At 40.0% G+C, this 21,644-nt stretch overlaps 2 protein-coding genes across 3 annotated transcripts in view; one reads left to right on the top strand and one right to left on the bottom strand.

The window, feature by feature from the left end:
- LOC117246993 (protein phosphatase 1 regulatory subunit 1C-like) overlaps positions 1-13,118 on the top strand; it is a 29,422-nt gene extending 16,304 nt beyond the window's left edge. Inside the window, exons 2-5 of one of the 2 annotated variants that reach the window (XM_033611062.2) lie at positions 2,971-3,054; positions 5,480-5,555; positions 9,900-10,028; positions 10,138-13,118. In XM_033611062.2, coding sequence (XP_033466953.2) covers positions 2,971-3,054; positions 5,480-5,555; positions 9,900-10,028; positions 10,138-10,271 — 423 coding nt within the window. In that variant the 3' untranslated portion in view covers positions 10,272-13,118. The remainder of the gene's footprint in view (positions 1-2,970; positions 3,055-5,479; positions 5,556-9,899; positions 10,029-10,137) is intronic. The other variant, XM_033611061.2, reaches the window with a different exon arrangement.
- A 1,504-nt stretch (positions 13,119-14,622) lies between these two features.
- pnmt (phenylethanolamine N-methyltransferase) lies at positions 14,623-19,862 on the bottom strand. Its single transcript, XM_033612215.2, has 3 exons — positions 19,646-19,862; positions 17,828-18,038; positions 14,623-15,658 (listed from the first exon to the last, which is right to left on the bottom strand). Exons 1-3 carry the CDS (start codon positions 19,815-19,817, stop codon positions 15,220-15,222), a joined length of 822 nt encoding a protein of 273 aa, XP_033468106.1. The 5' UTR covers positions 19,818-19,862; the 3' UTR covers positions 14,623-15,219.
- Positions 19,863-21,644: the final 1,782 nt, after the last annotated feature.

Genomic DNA, 21,644 nt, shown 5'->3' on the forward strand with positions numbered 1-21,644 from the left:
ATTTGAGGCCCGTCTTAGGAATTTGCTGTATACATGTCCAAATATTGTAATCAAAACCTGACCAGTACCGGAAAGTAACTTAAAATTTGTGATATTTTTGTTGTTTGCTTCTGTCAGGAGTTTCTCTTTGTATTGGAATTTGTTTATGACACTTACTTATGATTTCTGATAATGAACAATTGACAGATGACAAACAAGTTTATCCTTCCAAGATGGCGGCATTGCTCCCAGGATGCTCTGTGATTCCCAGTCCCTGTAAACTGCAGAAAATCTCAAAATCTCAATCTGAAATTTTACAACAGTGGAAGTCTCTTGTCATGATAGTGCCTGTCTGGGTCAAGTTAATCATTAGCTGATAATTATTTTAACTGTATAATTTGTTTATAATTTAAAGGGAGCTGACAAAAACAATGGATGTTAAAAGGGTAGGTGTAATAAGTGTAATAATAAGGCTTTGGTCTTGTTTTTTTTTTTTATTATTTATTATGCTAAAGAAAAAAGAAGAAAACATGAACTTAATGTTTAGTATATTTCTACCAGTGTATTTGTGCTTTATAAGTTGGAAAATGACCAAAATGACCAAAATAAACCGAACTAAACTAAACTAAATAACCCATTTTTTATTTTACTTTTTTTCTCATCTATCGCATTTGCATTTGCATATTTATTACATGAATATAAAGTAATGAGTGGCATTATGTAACCGGGCATTTTCAATCCAGTTGACAAGGGCAGCTTCAACCTTGTGTGTTTTCGTTCTCTGTCTCCATCACTAGCAGCTATGACTGTTTCTCATTGTTTGATTAGACAACACAACACAAGGTAGTGTGAGGAACAACAAGTTTTGCTGTTGCATTGTCATCGGCTCATATTTGGCAGTTTGTCATAAGCTTCAAGGAGACTACGATTATCACTGAGAGAAAGTGACTTCTTCCTGTCATGATTTCACTGTGCACACAGTACCAGCCTCGGATAGCCAGATGGCAAAATATTGTAACCCAACTGTATTGTTCGTAGCGTTCTCCAGCCCACTCGTGGCTAATAAGCAGGCAACAGTTTCTTTTGTCTTATCTTTTTCAGTTCACATTAAGGAGGCAGGTTTTCTTCCTGTTTTATTTCGTAGATTCACTCCTCATGTGTCGTGTCTGGTTTTACTTCCTGTCTTTGTGTGTTTTCCTACCTGTTTTCTGTCACACCTGTCTCGTTAGTCCTTCCCAGTTCCCAGAGTCCTCCCTTCACACCTGTTCTGTATTAGTCTTGTTGCTCCACCCTTGTTGTCAGCCAATCCCCATTTCCCTCCTTTTGCCTGTGTCTTCCTACTCCATCTGTGTCTTGTTCTTGTGATTAGTTTTCTGTGTGTATGTACCTTGTTTGTCTGGGTTCCTCCTGGCCTGGGTGCATTCTGTGGTCGCTCCTGCATTCATCCCTGTTCATTGTGTTTAAAATATATATATATATATAATTAGCATAGTTTTAAATTGATGTATGAAAGAACCAAAATGAACACTACTTCATTACTATAAGCTATAAGAAGACTATTTGAACAGCATTTGTATATGAATGATTATGTCTCAAGCTTTTTTAACACACTGTATTTTTCCAGTAGTAATAGTAGCTGTAAAATAAATGTAGTGCAGCAACATGTCCCTCTGGAGTTGAGTATATGTAGCAGAAAATGAAAATACTCCAATAAAGAACAAGAACATCAAAATGTGTTGAGGCGCAATTAAAAATCCATTCGTATTAAACTGAACTGAATTTCTAATAATTACATTTTTTATTCCGCAATATTGTAAAGTTGCATTATATAACCGTTTTCTCATATCAGACCGAAATTGATGAGATTTTAAAGTTGCATTTCATCTCAGTTGCATAACTGTTGGTTTCTATGACTCACTGTGCTTCACAGAATACATGGAGATGGAAGAATCAACAGGAATGCAGATTTTATTTTTTGAGCCCACAGTTTGGGATTAGGTCATATGCAACAAATGTACCAATAACAACAGCTGCAGAGACAGCTGGAGATCATTATATACTGCTAGTGCTGTCAGATATATTGATTTACTGATACATATAGTTTCTGAATATTTAAAACAGTTTCAATACTCATTTTTCACACTGTCAGCCAGCTGCACTTTTTTGCTCTGTCTCATTGTTAATGTTTACTACAGTCATTTTGCTAGAAACCAGAAAAAGCTGTTGTCATGTTATAGCCTTGTTATATTCATCTTTTAGTAAATACTTTAACTTATATGCCCTCAATGTCAGTTTTCCCTGTGGTATCGACAATGGTATCAAATATCACAAGTTAAAGTTGAAGTTAAAAATTCCACTAACGTGCTTTATGTTCATTTTATGGAAATAGTAACTAAACAACTGCAGGATTAATTAGACAGGAAGAAAGTTCTCTACCATGAGGTGATGTTCAAAGGCATAAAACATAACACCAGTATTTAATCTGTGAACCATCCAGCACCATCAGTGAAGGCAAGAGGGTTGTTATTTTGGCAGAATGGTACAAGAATGTTCAAGACGGCTGAGGCAGAAGTCGACATGCATCTGACAGTAAAATAACACACTGTACAGAAGAATTGAAAAAACTAAATGATTACTAACGTAATGGGAACATGCAGTGAAGCAAATTTAAGTAATCCAGGCAGCCGCCATCTATGACAAGATGTAATCCTCGTTCAGGAACAATCTGGAAAACAATATTTTAAATGTTGTTACGCAATGATATGCATTTTGTCATTGCATAGTTGACATGGGGATAAATTTCTTTGCAGACCTTAGAACCACAGCGCTGAATAAACAGTCACACCTTGTTCCTGTGGATGGGGCCATCTGTGTTAGATGTTTCATAGTACATACACACACACACACACACACACACACACACGCATATAAATACACACATATTAACACACAGCATGGTTTGATAGGCTCTCTCTTTCTCTCTTTGCTAAGATTCGACGTCGGAGGCCGACACCAGCCACACTCTTCAGATTGACAGACCCACCATCACCAGAGGAAGATATTGGCCCTCACCAGGTAGATCAACTAGTGTGCACAATTTGGGACTTTTAAAATCAAAGTGCAAAGGCTGGAGTCATTCACCATTTTGCATGTGTCATTGTCAGAACACAATGCAATGACAAGTGTATATGTTTTGAATAAGGGGTGTGAGTTTCAAGCTCTCTCTTTATATATATATATATATATATATATATATATATATATATATATATATATATATACCCACATATAGTGAATGCAGCTCTCTCAGGTTTGGTCTGTGGGGGATGTAGAAAGGCATTCTGGGAAAGGTTGCATATTTGCATTGGAGGCAGGAGTGCATTAGGTGGGATGATGGAAGAGTGGGTACACACCAAATAAAAAATTCACCTCAGAGCCAATTCTGTATCTTTAGTGTGTGTGTGTGTGTGTGTGTGTGTGTGTACGAGACAATAGGATTGAGGACACAACAGACAAACACACATACAATGCGAACAGATAGTATGAAGGGAAAATATAAGATTTAGGAATGTGCACAGGGGCATGTTCAATCTAAAAATGGTGCGCACCGTTCTTCTACGGCTTTTGGTTGGAGCGACATGTTTCCTGGAGGCTTTCAGGGACAGTTTTTGCTCATTTGGGTGTGTACCAGAGGTGTTACCCAACAATCAGCAGTGACGTGTATAAACCCCGCCATATTAAAAAGACACTTGGCTTGCATAACAAAAATGAACTAGGGTTGGGCAGCTAATTTCTTGTGGGATGTATAAAATGAGTAAATGGTGAGAACATCGTGTATAAATTGTCATGTCGTTTTTTTAAGCTGCCAGCATGTGACTCACTTTAACATTTCGGTTCTCTAACTTTCTCCTGTGGCTATCTCCCTCTTTAAAAGACACAAGATTAAAAAACAAACAAATCACATGCATGATTCATCACATGCACTCCCCCGAACATCTAGACCACTGTCTCCAGAGCGATAGTGTGTGAGCACAGTCTCACTTGACTGTGACTATTAAGTTGTTGTTTTTTTTTTTGCAATAATGGAGCACCGAGTGTGACTTGAAAATATTATTTATATATGAACTGAAGAGCTGAAAAAATTCTCATGTTTAACAGTGCTGATGTAACAATTTTAACAAGTTGAATGAAAGTGTGAGTAGGCGAAGTGTGTGTTTTTGTATCTGCAGGGCTCCAAAACGCAATCATTTAGTCGCATTTTGTGACCATGGAGCACCAGTGTCACTTGCAAACCTTATTAATATATGAACTAGAGGGCTGTTAGTTTCCTGCTCACAGTGAATAAATCATGTATATTGATGCTTTGGTGGCAATTTACCTTCCTGCTCACTGGTAACATCTAACTGTTGACTGGAAGCTGTAAGTTCACATCAAAAACATCAACACTTTAGCCTGAGATGAGCCGGTTGCTTCAGAATAAAAGCACCAGTGGTTACTTTTTGATTTATTTCATTATAACAGTGCTTACTTTAACTTTATAATAATGCAGTATCAACTTTATTTGGAGTTATTCTAACAGCTGATCATTTAGTACTTTATTATTTTATTAGTCTACGATATACTCTTGTGTATCACGATATAGCCTAAAAATATAGGGATATTATTTATAGGCCATATCGCCCAGCCATAATACGAATGTATTCCCATACCTTGTAAGTTATCTCACAAATTGGCGCCCCATTAATGGCTTTGTCATGTTATGTACTTAACGTAAAGTTACGTACAGAATGTTAAGTTATAAAGGTCAAATTTAGTAAGGTAGATTTACATAGGTTAGTTTTAGAAAAAGATACATTGTTGGGTGTCGTCACAGCCGTACTTAACATAAAGGTACGTAGGTTAGCCTTAGGCAAGTAAAGTTATGTAGGTTTAGGAAAAGAAACGTGTGTAACGTACTTTTAAATAACTTGGTTTCACATGGGACATGAATACTGATCTCCTGGGGGAATGTCCTGCGTTTGTTTGACCTATTCACCACCCCAACCTGCCTCCTTAAGTGGACATTGGTTATTTATACTTCTCCCTTTTTTACTACCTTCGGTGCTTTAGTCACATGATCACAGCCTTCCTGATGGGTTACATACTCTGGTGCATTGCTTTTCATAGGTTTATGTAGGAACAGTGCGTGAAAATAGGCTGAACATACACATCAGGGTGTTCAATGCACCACCATTTTCGTTTAAATAATTGTTTTGCTTGAGATGACCATGTCCCAGATGGGTGTATGTGGGACTCAGCTGACCAAAACTGGTTGGAAAGTCAGAGGGTATCTAGTGGACAAGTGGAGGATGGCAGGTCTTGGTAGTTCCTCAGAAATGCACTGGCCTGGGGGAAGTGAGAAGTAGTGGGGTAGTGCAGGGTATTTTCCACTAATGTAAGGCTACAACATGCCCTGTACATACATCTGTTAATCTGTGATTTGGATGCTTTACTTCTGCAGTGGGTTCTGGGGGAAAATGGAGCACTGAAAGCCAAACTGGTTCACACGTCAACCTACCAGCCACCCTCACTTAAAGGTAAATGCACAGTTTTCAATATATTTTCACGTGCTTCAAATATTTGTTTGAATTTATGTAACAAATGACCAAAATGAAAAAGTTTGGGAGACCTAGTTCTGCTGAAGCAACTGCCATGTGGTCTATATCTGTTTGGAATACGTGCATATCCAAAAACAGTGAGAGGTGTGTGTGTGTCGCTGTTTGTACGTGTGTGTGTGTGTGTGTGTGTGTGTGTGTGTGTGTTATATGAGATTAGGAGCAGAGACAGCTGTGAGTCTGTTCTGGATCATCCTGGATTATAGGATGGGCACACAGCTGCAACATGGTCTCACACATACACAGATACAACCAGTCACACAAATATAAACACACACAAAAACATTACTATCTGACATTTAATATGTGTACAATATATCATGATTTATCTCCTGCTTTTGTGACTTTGACCCTTGCAGTCATTACTGTTGCTGCCTGAATTGTCGACATTGTTTGACTGAAAATGTTTTCGTGTGATAAAATGCATTGTACTCCACCACCCCATGACACCACTGTTGTGCAGCAAAGCACACCCAACCACATCCATCAGTGATGCTTTCAACAGAGCAGAATGACATGTTTGAAGTTCTACCAAGAGGTACTTTGGGAGAAAATATAATATCAAAAGGGTAAAACTTTTACAATGGAAGCCAGTAGCAGAATACCAGTAAATATAAATATCATGACTCCTTTTTTGCTATTATTTATTGAACCACTTGCTCACTCTGTTAGAGCTCATCCTTTAATAATGCATATAACTAATGCCACATTTCCACTGCATGGTACTCTACAGCAACTTGACTCGGTCTTTTGGGTTTTCCATTTGCAAAAGCTGTGAATCGTATTCCACATCTGGTACTTTCTTTTTTGGTACCACCTCAGGTTCCAAGTGAGCTGTGCCGATACTAGAAGGTGGAGTTAACACACTGCAGACCACTTATTGGTCAGAGAGAATCATTACTAGCCCGACATGGAGCACCCTACACCTACCTATGATTTTTAAAGAGATGGTATCACAGCAGTTTCATGTGGCGGCCCTATGGCAATCATCTGATAATCCCATGTACACTGAGGGGGTACTAACCACAGTGGAAAACAAATAGAGAAAAGGACCTGGTTCTAATATTGAGTTGAGTCATACTGAGTCGTACCATGCTGTGGAAATGCAGCAAATTTTTACCTACATCACTTTATATGCAGATGATATTGTCCTATTCTTAATTAACTTAGTAGTGTCATTTTCTGCACGTACTAAATTGTCAGAAGTTGTATGGAACATTTTATGGTTACAAAGTCAACTATGCAAAATCTTATGTTCTTTGTCTTAGTCAGTCTGAATGAGTGATGCTGTGGTCAAAGTTGAAACAAGCTTGAACCTGCCAACCTGAAAAACATAGCTTCTTAGCCAGGAGTTAAGTTAGTCTTGAAATCTGCGATGAACATTTTTATGATTATGATAATGTATCAAACGACAATGTGACAGCATGAGAGTTGTCACCAGTAGTGATGAGCCAGTAAAGAATTTTTACTCAAATCTGCAGCAACTTTAAAGAACTTTAGAATGAGTTTCCACTCATTGTTTTGATTTTCAGCTCATAACTTTACTGTTCTGGTTTCGCTAGCACAGTGCTACTTTTGGCTGCAGCAGGCAGCTGAATGTATCAAACAGCCAAACAGCAGACAGACACATTAACAACTAGCTGGTGAACGTAGTGGAGAATTTAGCAGCCTACGTGCCAGATATTTCCCTCAGGAGTTGGTAGACACCAAAACAGAGTTAAAATAAGAGTCAGTATGGACTTAGATTCATTAGATGGCCCGAAACATGACTCAAAATTAATGATAATATTTCTCTGAAACTGCTGGATGTGTAAATAATCAACTAAGTTGCAAACAGGTTTGTCATACCAGCTTAAAAGGTGATAATATGTCAGTGTTGCAACAAGGTTTCCAACCTAGACAACCACATAAGTAATTTGTTTTTACCTTTGAATATGACCCAAAGGAGCATTTCATAAGTAAGAGTCCCTGCCAGTGGCAGATCAAAACATCCTCACACCTAAACTACAGTTTGCTATAACTCCCAGAACAACATATGACAGTGGTTAATGTTATGAAACAGTTACAGTTTGGTTAGGTTTGGGCCAAAGTTGTGGTTTGGATTAAAATTAGTATGTTTGTTAAGTATGTAAGCTAACTTTCTTACGTACGTAGGTTAACTTCGTCTGTAGGAGAGCTAACATACAGTACAGGCCAAAAGTTTGGACACACCTTCTCATTCAATGCGTTTTCTTTATTTTCATGACTATTTACATTGTAGATTCTCACTGAAGGCATCAAAACTATGAATGAACACATGTGGAGTTACGTACTTAACAAAAAAAGGTGAAATAACTGAAAACATGTTTTATATTCTAGTTTCTTCAAAATAGCCACCCTTTGCTCTGATTACTGCTTTGCACACTCTTGGCATTCTCTCCATGAGCTTCAAGAGGTAGTCACCTGAAATGGTTTTCAGGAGTTCCCAGAGGTGTTTAGCACTTGTTGGCCCCTTTGCCTTCACTCTGCGGTCCAGCTCACCCCAAACCATCTGGATTGGGTTCAGGTCCGGTGACTGTGGAGGCCAGGTCATCTGCCGCAGCACTCCATCACTCTCCTTCTTGGTCAAATAGCCCTTACACAGCCTGGAGGTGTGTTTGGGGTCATTGTCCTGTTGAAAAATAAATGATCGTCCAACTAAACGCAAACCGGATGGGATGGCATGTCGCTGCAGGATGCTGTGGTAGCCATGCTGGTTCAGTGTGCCTTCAATTTTGAATAAATCCCCAACAGTGTCACCAGCAAAACACCCCCACACCATCACACCTCCTCCTCCATGCTTCACAGTGGGAACCAGGCATGTGGAATCCATCCGTTCACCTTTTCTGCATCTCACAAAGACACGGCGGTTGGAACCAAAGATCTCAAATTTGGACTCATCAAACCAAAGCACAGATTTCCACTGGTCTAATGTCCATTCCTTGTGTTTCTTGGCCCAAACAAATCTCTTCTGCTTGTTGCCTCTCCTTAGCAGTGGTTTCCTAGCAGCTATTTGACCATGAAGGCCTGATTGGCGCAGTCTCCTCTTAACAGTTGTTCTAGAGATGGGTCTGCTGCTAGAACTCTGTGTGGCATTCATCTGGTCTCTGATCTGAGCTGCTGTTAACTTGCCATTTCTGAGGCTGGTGACTCAGATGAACTTATCCTCAGAAGCAGAGGTGACTCTTGGTCTTCCTTTCCTGGGTCGGTCCTCATGTGTGCCAGTTTCGTTGTAGCGCTTGATGGTTTTTGCGACTCCACTTGGGGACACATTTAAAGTTTTTGCAATTTTCCGGACTGACTGACCTTCATTTCTTAAAGTAATGATGGCCACTCGTTTTTCTTTAGTTAGCTGATTGGTTCTTGCCATAATATGAATTTTAACAGTTGTCCAATAGGGCTGTCGGCTGTGTATTAACCTGACTTCTGCACAACACAACTGATGGTCCCAACCCCATTGATAAAGCAAGAAATTCCACTAATTAACCCTGATAAGGCACACCTGTGAAGTGGAAACCATTTCAGGTGACTACCTCTTGAAGCTCATCGAGAGAATGCCAAGAGTGTGCAAAGCAGTAATCAGAGCAAAGGGTGGCTATTTTCAAGAAACTAGAATATAAAACATGTTTTCAGTTATTTCACCTTTTTTTGTTAAGTACATAACTCCACATGTGTTCATTCATAGTTTTGATGCCTTCAGTGAGAATCTACAATGTAAATAGTCATGAAAATAAAGAAAACACATTGAATGAGAAGGTGTGTCCAAACTTTTGGCCTGTACTGTATGTGTGTAAGTTAAAATAACTCAGTTTACTTTTTGTTTTACCTGGGACACAAAGAGCGGTCTGCTTTGTCAAAATACTGTTTGTTTTACCCATTCATCCACCCCGACATCCTCCATTCACAGACTTTGTCGCTCCTTATACTATGTCAACTGACGTCCTCCTTTACTCCCGTCATATAACAATAAACATACATATGTGTCATAATAAGCTGCTTGTACAAACAACCCATCAGACCATTTTGGGGGGAAGGACACTCTCCATTGTTGTTTTCATAACTTGTTTTTGTCGCTCCCAAGTGGCCAAATATGATCCATTAGTCAAATATTGCATGTTTACATAAAAAGAATATTGAAACACAAGCAAAAATTATCTCTTCCATCCATCCATCATCTGCCCATTAGAGGGGTGAAGTGATCTTCATGTATCAATCGACGTGATTCTTAAACCAGTTTTGTATTTCCAGCTGTCCAGAGGATGGCCCAGGCCCACCTAGCATCCCTAGACATGTCATCTGTGGACAAAGAGGATCCATCTTCTGGGGAGGAAGATGAGGAACGTGAGAAGGAAAGCCCGCAAACAGCCTCAGCTACAGGTGAGTGAGACTGGGTGGTCTTTCACATTATGCTATTTTAGCCATCTTATACTGGCATTTGCTCCACACATAGACATTGCTTACACTTTTGAAATCTCTTTCTTGTCAGATCTAAGGGAAGAAAGCAAACCTCTCAGGGATCAGTGTTCTCCGCCGGTCAGTTTGACAGGCAGTGCTGATCCCAGCCGTCACCACGGAGATGAAGAGGAGGCCAAAGAAAGAGAGGAGAGAAAAGGAGAATGACAAAAGAATAGGCCTGCGATGGAGACAGAGTTAGTGTGGAACAGACTTGCATAGCACACGTATAGGCCATGTGTGTGCGTGCATGGGTGCACGTATGAGTGTGTGTTATTTGGGTCTGTGAGTGTGTGCATGCATGCGACAAAAGAGCTGAATGTGGAAAAGACTGAGAGAGGAAAACAGATGGACATTGAGGAAGGTCAGAATATTAATGAGCAGGAATGAGGAAAAGTTTAACCTGAGACTTCAAGTCTCGGTCAGACTAGGAAGTCAGGGCTAAATTCCAATCAGCCAAGGACACTGCACAAGAAATATGAGAACTGCAATGAACTGTGGCATTTTCTCAAGCAAATAAATGTGCGTTGTTTTTTTTTGGTTCAGGATTTAACAGAATTTATGAGACTTGCTCCTTGAGTAGTTTTTTGTTTCGTCCAGAAAACCATATCCATGTGTGACGAATCAGATTTTGAATCACCTTTATTCACATCATGTACAGGACATGTCACATAGTGATACTGGTGCTAAAACACACATCTTAACAACAACTAGAAAGAGCACATGATACACACAGATAATATAAGCCATCATGTAAAATACATACACACAATCTTAGAAATATTTTACAAACATGTAAGATCGATTTTAAGTGTTGTGCAAAAATGTTTGATGAGGTTGTTATTTTAAAGTATGTCTTACACAATTCGGCCAAATATTATAAGTAAGATGCTGGGGCTATTATATGATACACAGATATGATACTATAGATACCAGAAGTGTGGACTCAAGTCACATAACTTGGACTCGAGTCTGTTTTAAGTAAAAAATGATCAAAAATGTGATGACTTTACACTGGACTTGTTAACATCAAGGACTCCTGACTTCACTTGGATTTAAGCCTTTTACTTGAAAATGCTTTATACCTTCCCCATAGCCCAAAGATTAAAAAGAAGGTAAAAAGAAGTGCGCTACAAATCCTTCCCTTCTTGAATCAACGCTATTCGACACTTGAACCAAGGCTCCAACCCACTGAACCAATTCAACAGTGTCAAATCAAGTTGCAGGAGAGAACCATGAAGAACTAACGATACGTTACTGAGCACAAGTTAGAAAAAATGATACCAACCATAATTTTGTTCATGTACAAAAACTACACATAGTCAATAAAAAACTATTTTCCAGTATGCAAAACAAGCAGGTCAAAAATTACAGATGGAGACGCAACAACATTCAATGAAACAGCATTAGTTCAGGCAGGACCCGATGTCAAGCTCAGCTCACATCCCAGCTACATCAGCTGATCTCAAACAGCCCAATCAATTGATGGAACAGTGGACTGATGGAAGGGAGTCAGCTGATAGATCACATGATTCCTTTCTATGCAACTATTGGCGAATCTCATATAGGGCGCCCTATTTAAACTGCTCTGGCCTGCCTACTGTGGCCTCCACCCCAGCTCCTCCTTTTCATGCTATGTCTGACTTATCAGTGTCATTTCTGTTTGTCATTGATGCTGCTCTGTTCTGTTCCTGAGGGGGTCTTTGCTGCTGCTCTCTCTGCCTTAGGCTTTCCATGTAGACACATGGAAGGGCAGGGAGGTGTACTCTCTCTGCCTCAGGCTTTCCTTGTTTGCACGTGGAAGGACAGAGACGTGTGCTCTCCTGCCTTAAGGCTTTCCATGAAGACGCATGGAAGGGCAGGGAGGTTTGCTCTCTCTGCCTTAGGCTTTCCACAAAGGCACGTGGAAGGGCAGGGAGGTTTGCTGTCTCTGCCTTAGGCTTTCCATGAAGGCACATGGAAGAGGCTTTCTCTGTTGGCCCGAGGAAAGGCAGAGAGGCCCCAGAACAGAGCCATACCGCCAAACATAATACTGCAAATGGAAATAAAGTTTTCTTTGACTAAAGTGGTCCTGACTGAACTACAAGTTTTAAAAAGCATTGATGATTTTTGTAAATGTAACATATTATTACTCTGTAGTTAAAATGGCATCACATTTGATGAAGAGCACATTATGACTTGTTTAGGGCTTGAAACTCAAAGTAAGACTTTCGACTCAGATCTTGTCAGTCTTGGGACTTAAGTGCAGAGAACTAAGACTAACTTGTAGCCTGTAAAACGATGACTTAGTTCCACCTCTGTTAGATACTATATTACATTATATACTACAGCATGATTAATATACAGTATTCAATAATATTCCAGAGCCAGTCCCTACTGGAATTAACCAAGGAGCTGTACGGCTGCTTCCAGAGTCATAAAACTGCTCTTTCAGCTTGCTTTTCTCAACCTTGTAGATGTTTGCGTGCAAGGTCAAGAAAATCAGAGGATGGATTACAGACGATTTGAGCGTAGTCACAGCCACAGCAGACCAGATTAAATCATATCAGACTAATCCAACTAATCACGATAATGCAGCACAGTTTTTCCGGTTTGATATTATGAACAGGCTTTTTGTAACACAGCGATTAGCAAGCATGATCTGTTTGGTACGACACAGATGATAGGTGGGAACTGAAAGAAGACCTTTTTTTACAATATATATATATATATGATGAGTGTGAAGGTTTATTCTTGACCTTGTATATAAATGTTTTGTGTTGCTGATCAAACAAGTGTAATGGGCTGTTGTTTGTGTGGTTGTACTGTATGTCTGTTAAAATTTAATCTGTAGGAATGTGCAATGCTCCAGTAATATTTCTTTTCTAAGAAAAGAAAGACAAAAGGCTTTATTGGGCATTTCAGTTATCACATGAAGTGGAGATGTATCTTTGATATATGACAAAGTGTAGTATGTGTTTGAATACAACAAATGACAGCAGACAGTGAGTTTTATTAAATGAATACCCTGAACAAGTTTTTTGCTCCTTTGTTCTTGTCCATTTTTGCACAGGATGTACATAAACTGTTTTTTTTTTTACCATGATTACACTATTCAAAGACATCAGACGATCACCAAAAACATTAAATAAGAAAGGTAGTTTAATAACATATTTAATGTCTTTTAAGATTAGCCAATTCAGACAAATGGCAGAACCAGCTTCAGTTATGTGTGTTTTGCGGTCCATGGCTGGTATCTGAGAAACAACTCAAGATGGCTAAGTAAGAGTACTAGAAATACGCACAGTGTTCAATACTTCCAGTAAAACAATCATATTTAAAAAAAGAATTCAAAAACTGAGGAAATTCTTGATTAAATGAATTAAACATTTGTGATGTGAAAAGTTAGTTCCGATTCGGCAATGTCACACAATAACACAAACTGATCGAGGCAGTGGTCGACCAGCAGCTCTCATGTTCAGTGACTTAGAATTAAGCCCTGTTTCTACCAAACACTTTCGGTATGGTACCTCTGGAACCAAAAGTAACCCTTCAGACATGGTACCTAGACCCTCCTGTTTTCACCCCAAACAGTACTCTTAAATGTGGGCGGGGTTGTTGTCACTCACTGCTCCGTCCAGCACTGTATTTCCTCCTTTATCAGTCCGAACGTTGTTTTATCGTCCACAGAACGAGGCTGCACGCTGACATTTTTTTAGAACAAAATAAAACAGGCTGCAGTGAGAGTCTCTCTCCATGGGATATTTAAAAATGGCGGGTTGTGCATTTAGTCCCTCTCAGGCAAGCTCAGGGGTTTAGTGTTGCCGTAGCCCACAGGAACAACACTCCACGATGCTGTTTTTTTTTCTCCAAGTGAGGATTAGAATATATGCCGTTCACATAACACATTAATATACATAAATGCTTGAAGATCCACTTGTTACTAAAAGTATATGTCATATAAAAACTTAAGTGATGGTCAAAGGGTGTGTCGATTGATTCACATCGTCAACTCATGCATTGAGTAACACTACAAGTTAACATTCCACTTTAAAAGTTGCCAGCAGTCGGCCCAGTGAATTCAGTTATTTTTTCTCCGACTCCAGCTGCTGCAAGAGGCAGCAAAACATCCTTTCATTTTATAGTTACAGTTTACTAATAAAACTCTCCACAGTATGAACAGTGGTTACATGAGCCTCAAAACCAGCCACAACTCAGCCCTGAGCAGAGTGACCGCCTTTACTGGTTTTGTCAGTGAAGTCTGGCTTTGAAGATAACATAGCTATGTGTCGGGTTTAATTTATTTCACTGTTGGAAAGGGCTGTCTTTTTGGGAAGTGCTGAGTGTACAACTGGATTAATGAGACTTGGATCATAGAGTTTGTAAACAGTTGTTTTGATTCAGTTTTGATGTTGTTAGACGTGGCCCCCCCTTTACTTCAATTCGTCAAGACTTTGCCCCAATTTTTGCCAAGCAATGCTTTCTTCATAAATTCAACGAAAAACTGGGTGAGTAATTGATATACAAATGGTCATTTGGGTGGTTGAAGTATTCCTTTAATATTCAGAAAAGCATTATTTAGATATACCTGTATGATCGAATTTGAACCTGTCTCTCCCCCCATCTTTTCAATATCAACAATACATTTATATCAATACACTGCTGTCAGTCTGAGATAAGAAAACTTCATCAAATAAGAACTGTTTAAGCATCTTTATTCACATTATCACAAATTACAAAACACAACAGGCAACTCATTGACCTGTTGTAACTGAATAACAGTTAATAAAAAGAAGTATGTCAAAATATACAGTTTAAATGCTATATTATAATACTCTGATATGCTTGAAACAAAAATGGAAGCATTACATTCTTTATGCTGTAGTTACTGTGTTTGAACTGCAGGAGGCAATGTGTAATTACATTTCTAACACTGAGAGCTCAACTAAGGGGAACGTCTCCTTCTTATTCAAAGACATTTACTGGACCACTAAAATAAAAAATGTAGTGAAGTGAAATGTTTTATCCATATGTTTGTGTCTTTGTTTTTTTCCCATTCAGAGTGAGTTGGAATATTTGTCAAAATGATTGAAGATCTAAATCAATCAGATGTAATATCTTTTCTCCCTGGTAACTTTTACTCCTTTTTAGCCTTGACAAAAAACACCCCAGACACGTCATCGACCCCCACCCTCATGTCCGGAGGCAGTGTGTAAACCTCCAGCCTGATCAGGATGTAGCCATTCTCCTTCAGACTAGCACAGACCTCGGCCTCGTTCAGTGGGACCACTGGGATTTTTACCCCAGGCCCCCCAAAATAGTAACTCTCGCCCAGGGCTCCGATGAGCAGGAGGTGGCCACCGGGCCGAAGGAGCCTCCCAATGTGGCCCAGGGCCCTGGTGAAGGCAGGCAGGTCAGGGCTGACGCTCTCCAGACAGAAGGAGGACACGAGACAGTCGGCCCCTGCTGAAGGAAGGGCGTCAGGAGCCACAGGCTGAGGGCGGTGCACGTCGATGGGGATGATGTCAGTGACGACCTGACGTAGCTTGGCAGCTTTCTCTGTCCATGCCGAGGCCCTGGGAGACAATATGAAATCACCAACATAGAACAAAACAGTTATTGTAAATGCACAACACAGCATTAACCGACATGTGTTCTGCAGCATTCTCAGTACGACTCACACCCTGTGTCAGTCCCCCAGTTTGGTTCAGAACTGATGACATTTTGTGCAGATGTTCATGATCCCCAGAGGATGAATCCCAACAACTCAACCCCAAACCTTTCCAGTATCTCTACATCTTCTTGATCAATTGGTACAAAACATTTGTGGTTCCCAAATCATGTATTCTACTGACTTTGGTGATTTTTTCCGTCGTGCCACCACAAGGTTACCATGTGGTTTTGAGTGTAATGTCTCAACAAGTGTTGTATGGATTGCCATACAATTTGCTACACACATTCTTGAACCCCTTCAGGATAAATTACTGTCAGTTTGGTTATCAGCTGACTCTCCATCTAGCCCAGGGGTGTCAAACATATGACCCATGGGCCAAAATCAGTCGGCCAAAGGGTCCAGTCAGGCCCACTGGATGACTCTGCACACCTAATACTGATGTTATTATTATTGTGAAAGCTAAAAGGTAGCAGGCTTCAGGAGCAAACTTAAACGGTGAGTTGCCTAATTCATGTAAAATGATGCTTTTCCACCCTGACCAAAATACAGTTCTATGAATGAAAAAGACTGAATACTTATTTTGCTCATATTTAAAGATGTCAAACATTGTGCACAGTATTGTCAATCAGCTGCTTCAGTACAACAGAATCTGCGTCAGACTTCCATCTTAAGAGTATTGGTTAAACTGTAATCCTAAGACCTAAACTGTTGGTTTGTAAATGGTTTGTAAGGCAGAGGATAACTTCACCTGCCACTTTAGTTTGGTGTGGTGATGTCAGTATTGCTACACAGGAGTGGAAATATGGGAAATGCACATGTAATGTTAGTGAGAATCAGGGTCATAAATATAGACAGTGTGGATGCGCTGGGGCCCATGGGGTGGAGGGGCCCGATTGCCCCCTGGAAATATGCCTGTTTTCAAATAAGAACTCATGTTACATTAAAAATGGTAGGATTTTCTTTATACGCTCTCAAAAAGGCAAACCCATCTTCATGGTTTTCTGTTTCTATTTTCCTGTTTGTGAAATAGAATCAATCTATAACAAAATTATATGCTTATTCTAAATAAACTATAAAAAACTATTAGTTCAACTAATAATTCCCCATTTTCTTTTGTAGTTTTTGTTAGAAACAGACATGTAATGATGATTGCTGGGTAATATGTATGTTGATGTTGTCCAATTTAAAGTTTCAGTTTAATCGTGTAACAAGACACTACAAATTATAGTGGCTAGCAAAATTTCTTAAGACTGACAAGCTGGGCACATCTGCAAGCGAATGCAATATAAAAGTGGTAGCAAGACACACTGTTGCTAAAATATATACACGCCTAAAACTCTCTGTGTGTGTCATCATAACTAGTAACTAGGGTCATAATAGCGTGCACTGTGGCCCATTGTAACTACCTTATGCCACTGGTGAGTAGTAGACTGGCTGAATGTGGAAACACTGAGACATACTGTTGAAAGTACACTAGTTTTTCTTAAGACATCGGGCTGTTCATCATGTGTTTTGTAAACTGATGAGCGTTTTCAGAATACACTTGTACGTCTTTATGCTAAAAGAAAGGGAAACATTTGGAGGTGTTGTTATGAACAGGTTATTTACAGTGGTTTTACTGGTCCAGCCACTTGAGATCAAATCGGGCTTTATGTGGCCGATGGACTAAAATGAGTTTGACACTCCTGGTCCACCAGCGCTATCATCCGGCCATAATTTGTCCAAAATGAATTATATTATCAGCCTCAGCTGTACGATGCATGTTTAGTTTTGTCACAGTCAGGACAGTGTGATGACTCAATAATCAATGAGAGGGCCAGAATCAAACGTGAGATATTGTGACCCTTGATGATTAATGATGATGATTAATTTTTGTGTTTGTATATCATTTTATACTCATCACTCTGTTTCATAATAAAGGGACCTTTTTTATCTCTCTTGGATGAACTGTACATTTCAGAAATATATAATTTCCTGATGATGATACCAGTCAAACACCCGTCATTATCAGTGAGTGATATTTCAAGACACCTAAAGTCTTAAGACATAGTTTAAAGGGATCTGGTCGTACCGTCGTCCCTCCAGCTTGCAGACGTGCTGCAGATACGGTGTCCAGTCCAGGCTGTAGCCTCCCTCGTCCTGGAGCCAGTCCCTCAGCACCTTCCTGTTGACCTCCAGGAAGTCTGTGAGGAGCACCTTGTTGAAAACCTCACAGCCACTCAGCACCTGGTACAGGGTGGGACCTGACCCTATGTCCACCAGCAGCTCACCACTCACATCACCTGGAGAGGAAAGACAGAGGACAAGTGAGACACTGAGACAGATCTAATTCGTTTTTGTTTTTTTTGTTTTTTTAAATGGAAATGCCTTGATTAATTTGCAGCTCCTATTCAGATAAGTCAACGCTATTATGAACAAGTTAGATGTGTTGAAGAGGTTGTGAGTATTTGTACTGTTCAAAAGTGAAACAGTGAACATGTGTCCGTTTTATCTGAAACTATATTAAGAGTTACTGTATCATAATAGCTTCAGAATATCAATGAAATAAAACATATGTTTAAGGAAGAATGCTTCTATATAAATTAAAATACATTTTATCTGGTCTTAGCATCCATTCAAGGAAAACTTCACAGACATGTAAAAAAAAAAAAAATTAAAAATAAACAAACACATTTTCTGGAATAATTTTAGGTAACACTGCATGACTAATTGATTTACAAAAGTAATTTTTTTGGGTAGACTATTCCTTTAAGCCTCACCAAAAATACTGCTTAATCCTACTTTATCACCAATCATTTCCTTTTAGTAAATGAAATATTATTTTACAGTGTTTGACTGTGCTATATAACTCCACTGACTAAAACTTGTTGCACTACTTTGCTAAGACAATATCAAAATTTTGAATGACATATTCAAATCCAGATCACATTTTTTTTTTTAAAGATTATTTTTCTGGGCTTTTTGCCTTGAATTGACAGGACAGTGTGTAAAATGGGGAGACAGAGAGAGAGAATGGGGACTGACACGCAGAAAAGGGTCACAGGCTGGACCTGAACCTGCGACCGCTGCAGCGAGGCAATGCCTCTGTACATGGGGCACCGGTACTATCCACTACGCCGCCGACGCCCCAGTCCAGATCACATTTTTAACACATTTTTGGCACCAAATGCATAATATGTAAATCGATTTGATACTGTATACAGTTTTCCATTTAATTCAGCCTGTTTGGTATGCTGGCTAATGCTCAGAGGTAAAGTGGGTCGTCCACCAATTGGAAGATCGATGGTTTGATCCCCGGCTCCTCCAGTTCTTTGGCAAGATATTGAACCCCAAATTGCTCCCGATGCTTGTTCCATTGGTATGTGAGCGTGTGTGAATTGTCACTGAGCAGCAGGTGGCACCTTGTATGGTAGCATTGGTTACCAGTGTGTGAAGGTGTGTATGTGAATGGACAAATGTGACATGTAGTGTAAAAGTAGTTTGAGTTGTCGGAAGACTAGCGAGGCACTATACAAGTGCAGTCCAGGTGGCATGTCTGGAAATTTTGAGGTCTGAGTTCAAGGACAACAACAACAACAACAACAACAACAAAGATGTCTGGGCGTGAACAGTGTTTGGAGCCAGCTTCGGTGCATGTGAATAAAAAGTTGACTCAGTATTTTCATCTACAGATTATTGTGGGAAAGAGTGAGAACAGAAAAGAAACAGTGTCTGGATTGTCTTCCTCTTACGGAGGTCAAAGTATTGGTGTTGACTTAAAAGACACACATGATGTAACACGAGAGATTATTGAAGCAAGTCATCAGTTTCACTCCATACTTTTTAGCCTTTTAACTAAGCTTAGAGTAATTTTGATATTTTACGATCTATGGTCAGTCTGTCTCCTTACCTTCAGTGAAAGCTCGATGCAGACATGCCAGTTTCCACGGCACAATGCTGTCCTTTCTTCCAAAGTCAGCCCGTGGTGGCGTGTAGTTATACTGCAGATACGCTGCAGGATCAAACCCCTTGTAGTAGGCTGCCATAGCAGCCGCCCCATTCTCTTTTCCCTTTGCTTCCATCTTCCTTGTTCCCTGTGCGACTGTACTTAACACCCTCTGTTTAGTCGTGAGCCTTCAGGTGCACTGCAACCCCATCAGCCACCTTATATACCTGTGTAGTGTGTGTCTGTGCTTGGGGCCACTCATGGACAGAGATAGCAATCCTGTTTTTGGGTCCGTGTTGCAGCCTGATAGCATTTGTTCTGTTAACGTCCTCTGCCCCGGGGCGCTGATACCATCAGATCAGGGGGGCTTCCTCCAACACTAGACCCACTAATGGACTCCTCACATGGCTTTCAGGTCTCCCACCCACCTCTCAGGGGCCCTCCATATCTCCACGATCATTCTAAAAGGCCTTTTACAATCAAACAATAGGCCAGTTTTGTCTCAGGCAGCCCTGTTTGAAAGACACAAACAGGGCTGTGTCCATCTCCATGTAGCCATCTTACTTTGATGATGTTTAGTGGTGGAGAGATAGAGAGTGGAGAGTGGTAGTGAGGGAAAGGAAAAGTGTTTCATGCTGACAGGTGATACTAGAATCAGAGGTCATCTCGAGATCAGGAGATAATTATTTCATTTATTTCATTATCTTGAGAAAAGGAGTGTTGTTATTTCGAGATAACGAGATAATCACCCCGTTATCACAAGAAAACTAAAGGTTGTTTCCTCTTATTATTTACAATGTTTATCAGAGATCAGGAGTGCCACACCTGCATGGAAACATGGTGTCTTGAGAACTGTAGCAACTGATTTAAGATGAAAATGACGGATCAAGGAGTACCAATCACTGATTAACGCATCAGAATGTGCTTCAATCAAGGTCATGACAGTGATCTTGACGGCTGAAATCAGGTGTGATCATACAAACCAGACACTTGTCATTGAGTTCTCCATAATTATCCCATATCTCAAGAAAACAAAAGTCGTCTTCTAGTGATGTTTTGATTTTACACCTACCTTAATGTGCAACCCAGACACATCATCAGTGATGGAACCTGGGGTCATCAGGTGTTTTGGGGTCTTTTACCATTATAAAAACCCTTGCTCAGGCAATCCAGCCAGGGTTGATCAGACCCCAACCTGTGTCTAGGTAGCTAGTGTGGTCCTTTTGATCCACGGCCATCTTGATGTCCTCTAAGCAGCATCAGTGATGTTCTTGATGGCTTCTCTGATCCCCAGCAACTTGAAGGCCCTGTAGAGGGACTGGCCAGCAAATCCCTGGCAGCTGACCTCAATGGGGTAGCATCAGGTCTTCCATCCATTGCTTCGGCATTCCATCGGAAACTGTGATAATTTTCTTGTTGTCTTGAAAATCTGCCTTTTATTTTCTTTAGAATCGACATAGCCAAGTTATCCTGTTATCGCAAAAAAACAAGCTTTGTTATCTCAACATAACAAAATAATTAACTCATGATCACGAGATATATGGATATAGTACGAGTGCACACATGTTGTTTGTCCAACCCATTATGAACAAGTATCTGTGCTGCGCATACATGCAAACACTTTAGGGCGTTCTTGATAAATAGGACATGAATTGTTGCCATGTTTTATCAAAGATTACAGCTGAGGGAAACACTAACTTTCCAGATGTGTAACAAGTTGGTGATTTCTGCCAACCGGGTCTTCAAAGAGGGCACATCCCCAGTTTTCCAAAGAGTTAGAATATTCCTTTTTGCCACCATAGTGCATTGTCTTTTGCTGCAAGTGGGAAAGAGCTAATAGATGTCGGGTACCACCCAGGATGGCAGTGTGTGGGTCAGTTGCATACTTCTGAAAGCACTTAAAATATCAGACCAGAACTTGTTTAGCTTGGGGCAAGACCAAAAGAGGTGGACCAAGGTGCCC

Source organism: Epinephelus lanceolatus, chromosome 21 (assembly GCF_041903045.1).
Source record: "Epinephelus lanceolatus isolate andai-2023 chromosome 21, ASM4190304v1, whole genome shotgun sequence".
NCBI lineage: Eukaryota > Metazoa > Chordata > Actinopteri > Perciformes > Serranidae > Epinephelus > Epinephelus lanceolatus.

Excerpts from the sequence above, each read along its gene's own strand:
- pnmt (XM_033612215.2), bottom strand. The coding sequence starts at position 19,817 with ATGGAAGCAAAGGGAAAAGAGAATGGGGCGGCTGCTATGGCAGCCTAC. Across the intron at positions 18,039-19,645 it reads GCATCGAGCTTTCACTGAAG|GTGATGTGAGTGGTGAGCTG; the intron begins GTAAGGAGACAG and ends TTTCCTCTCCAG. Across the intron at positions 15,659-17,827 it reads TGCAAGCTGGAGGGACGACG|GGCCTCGGCATGGACAGAGA; the intron begins GTACGACCAGAT and ends ATTGTCTCCCAG.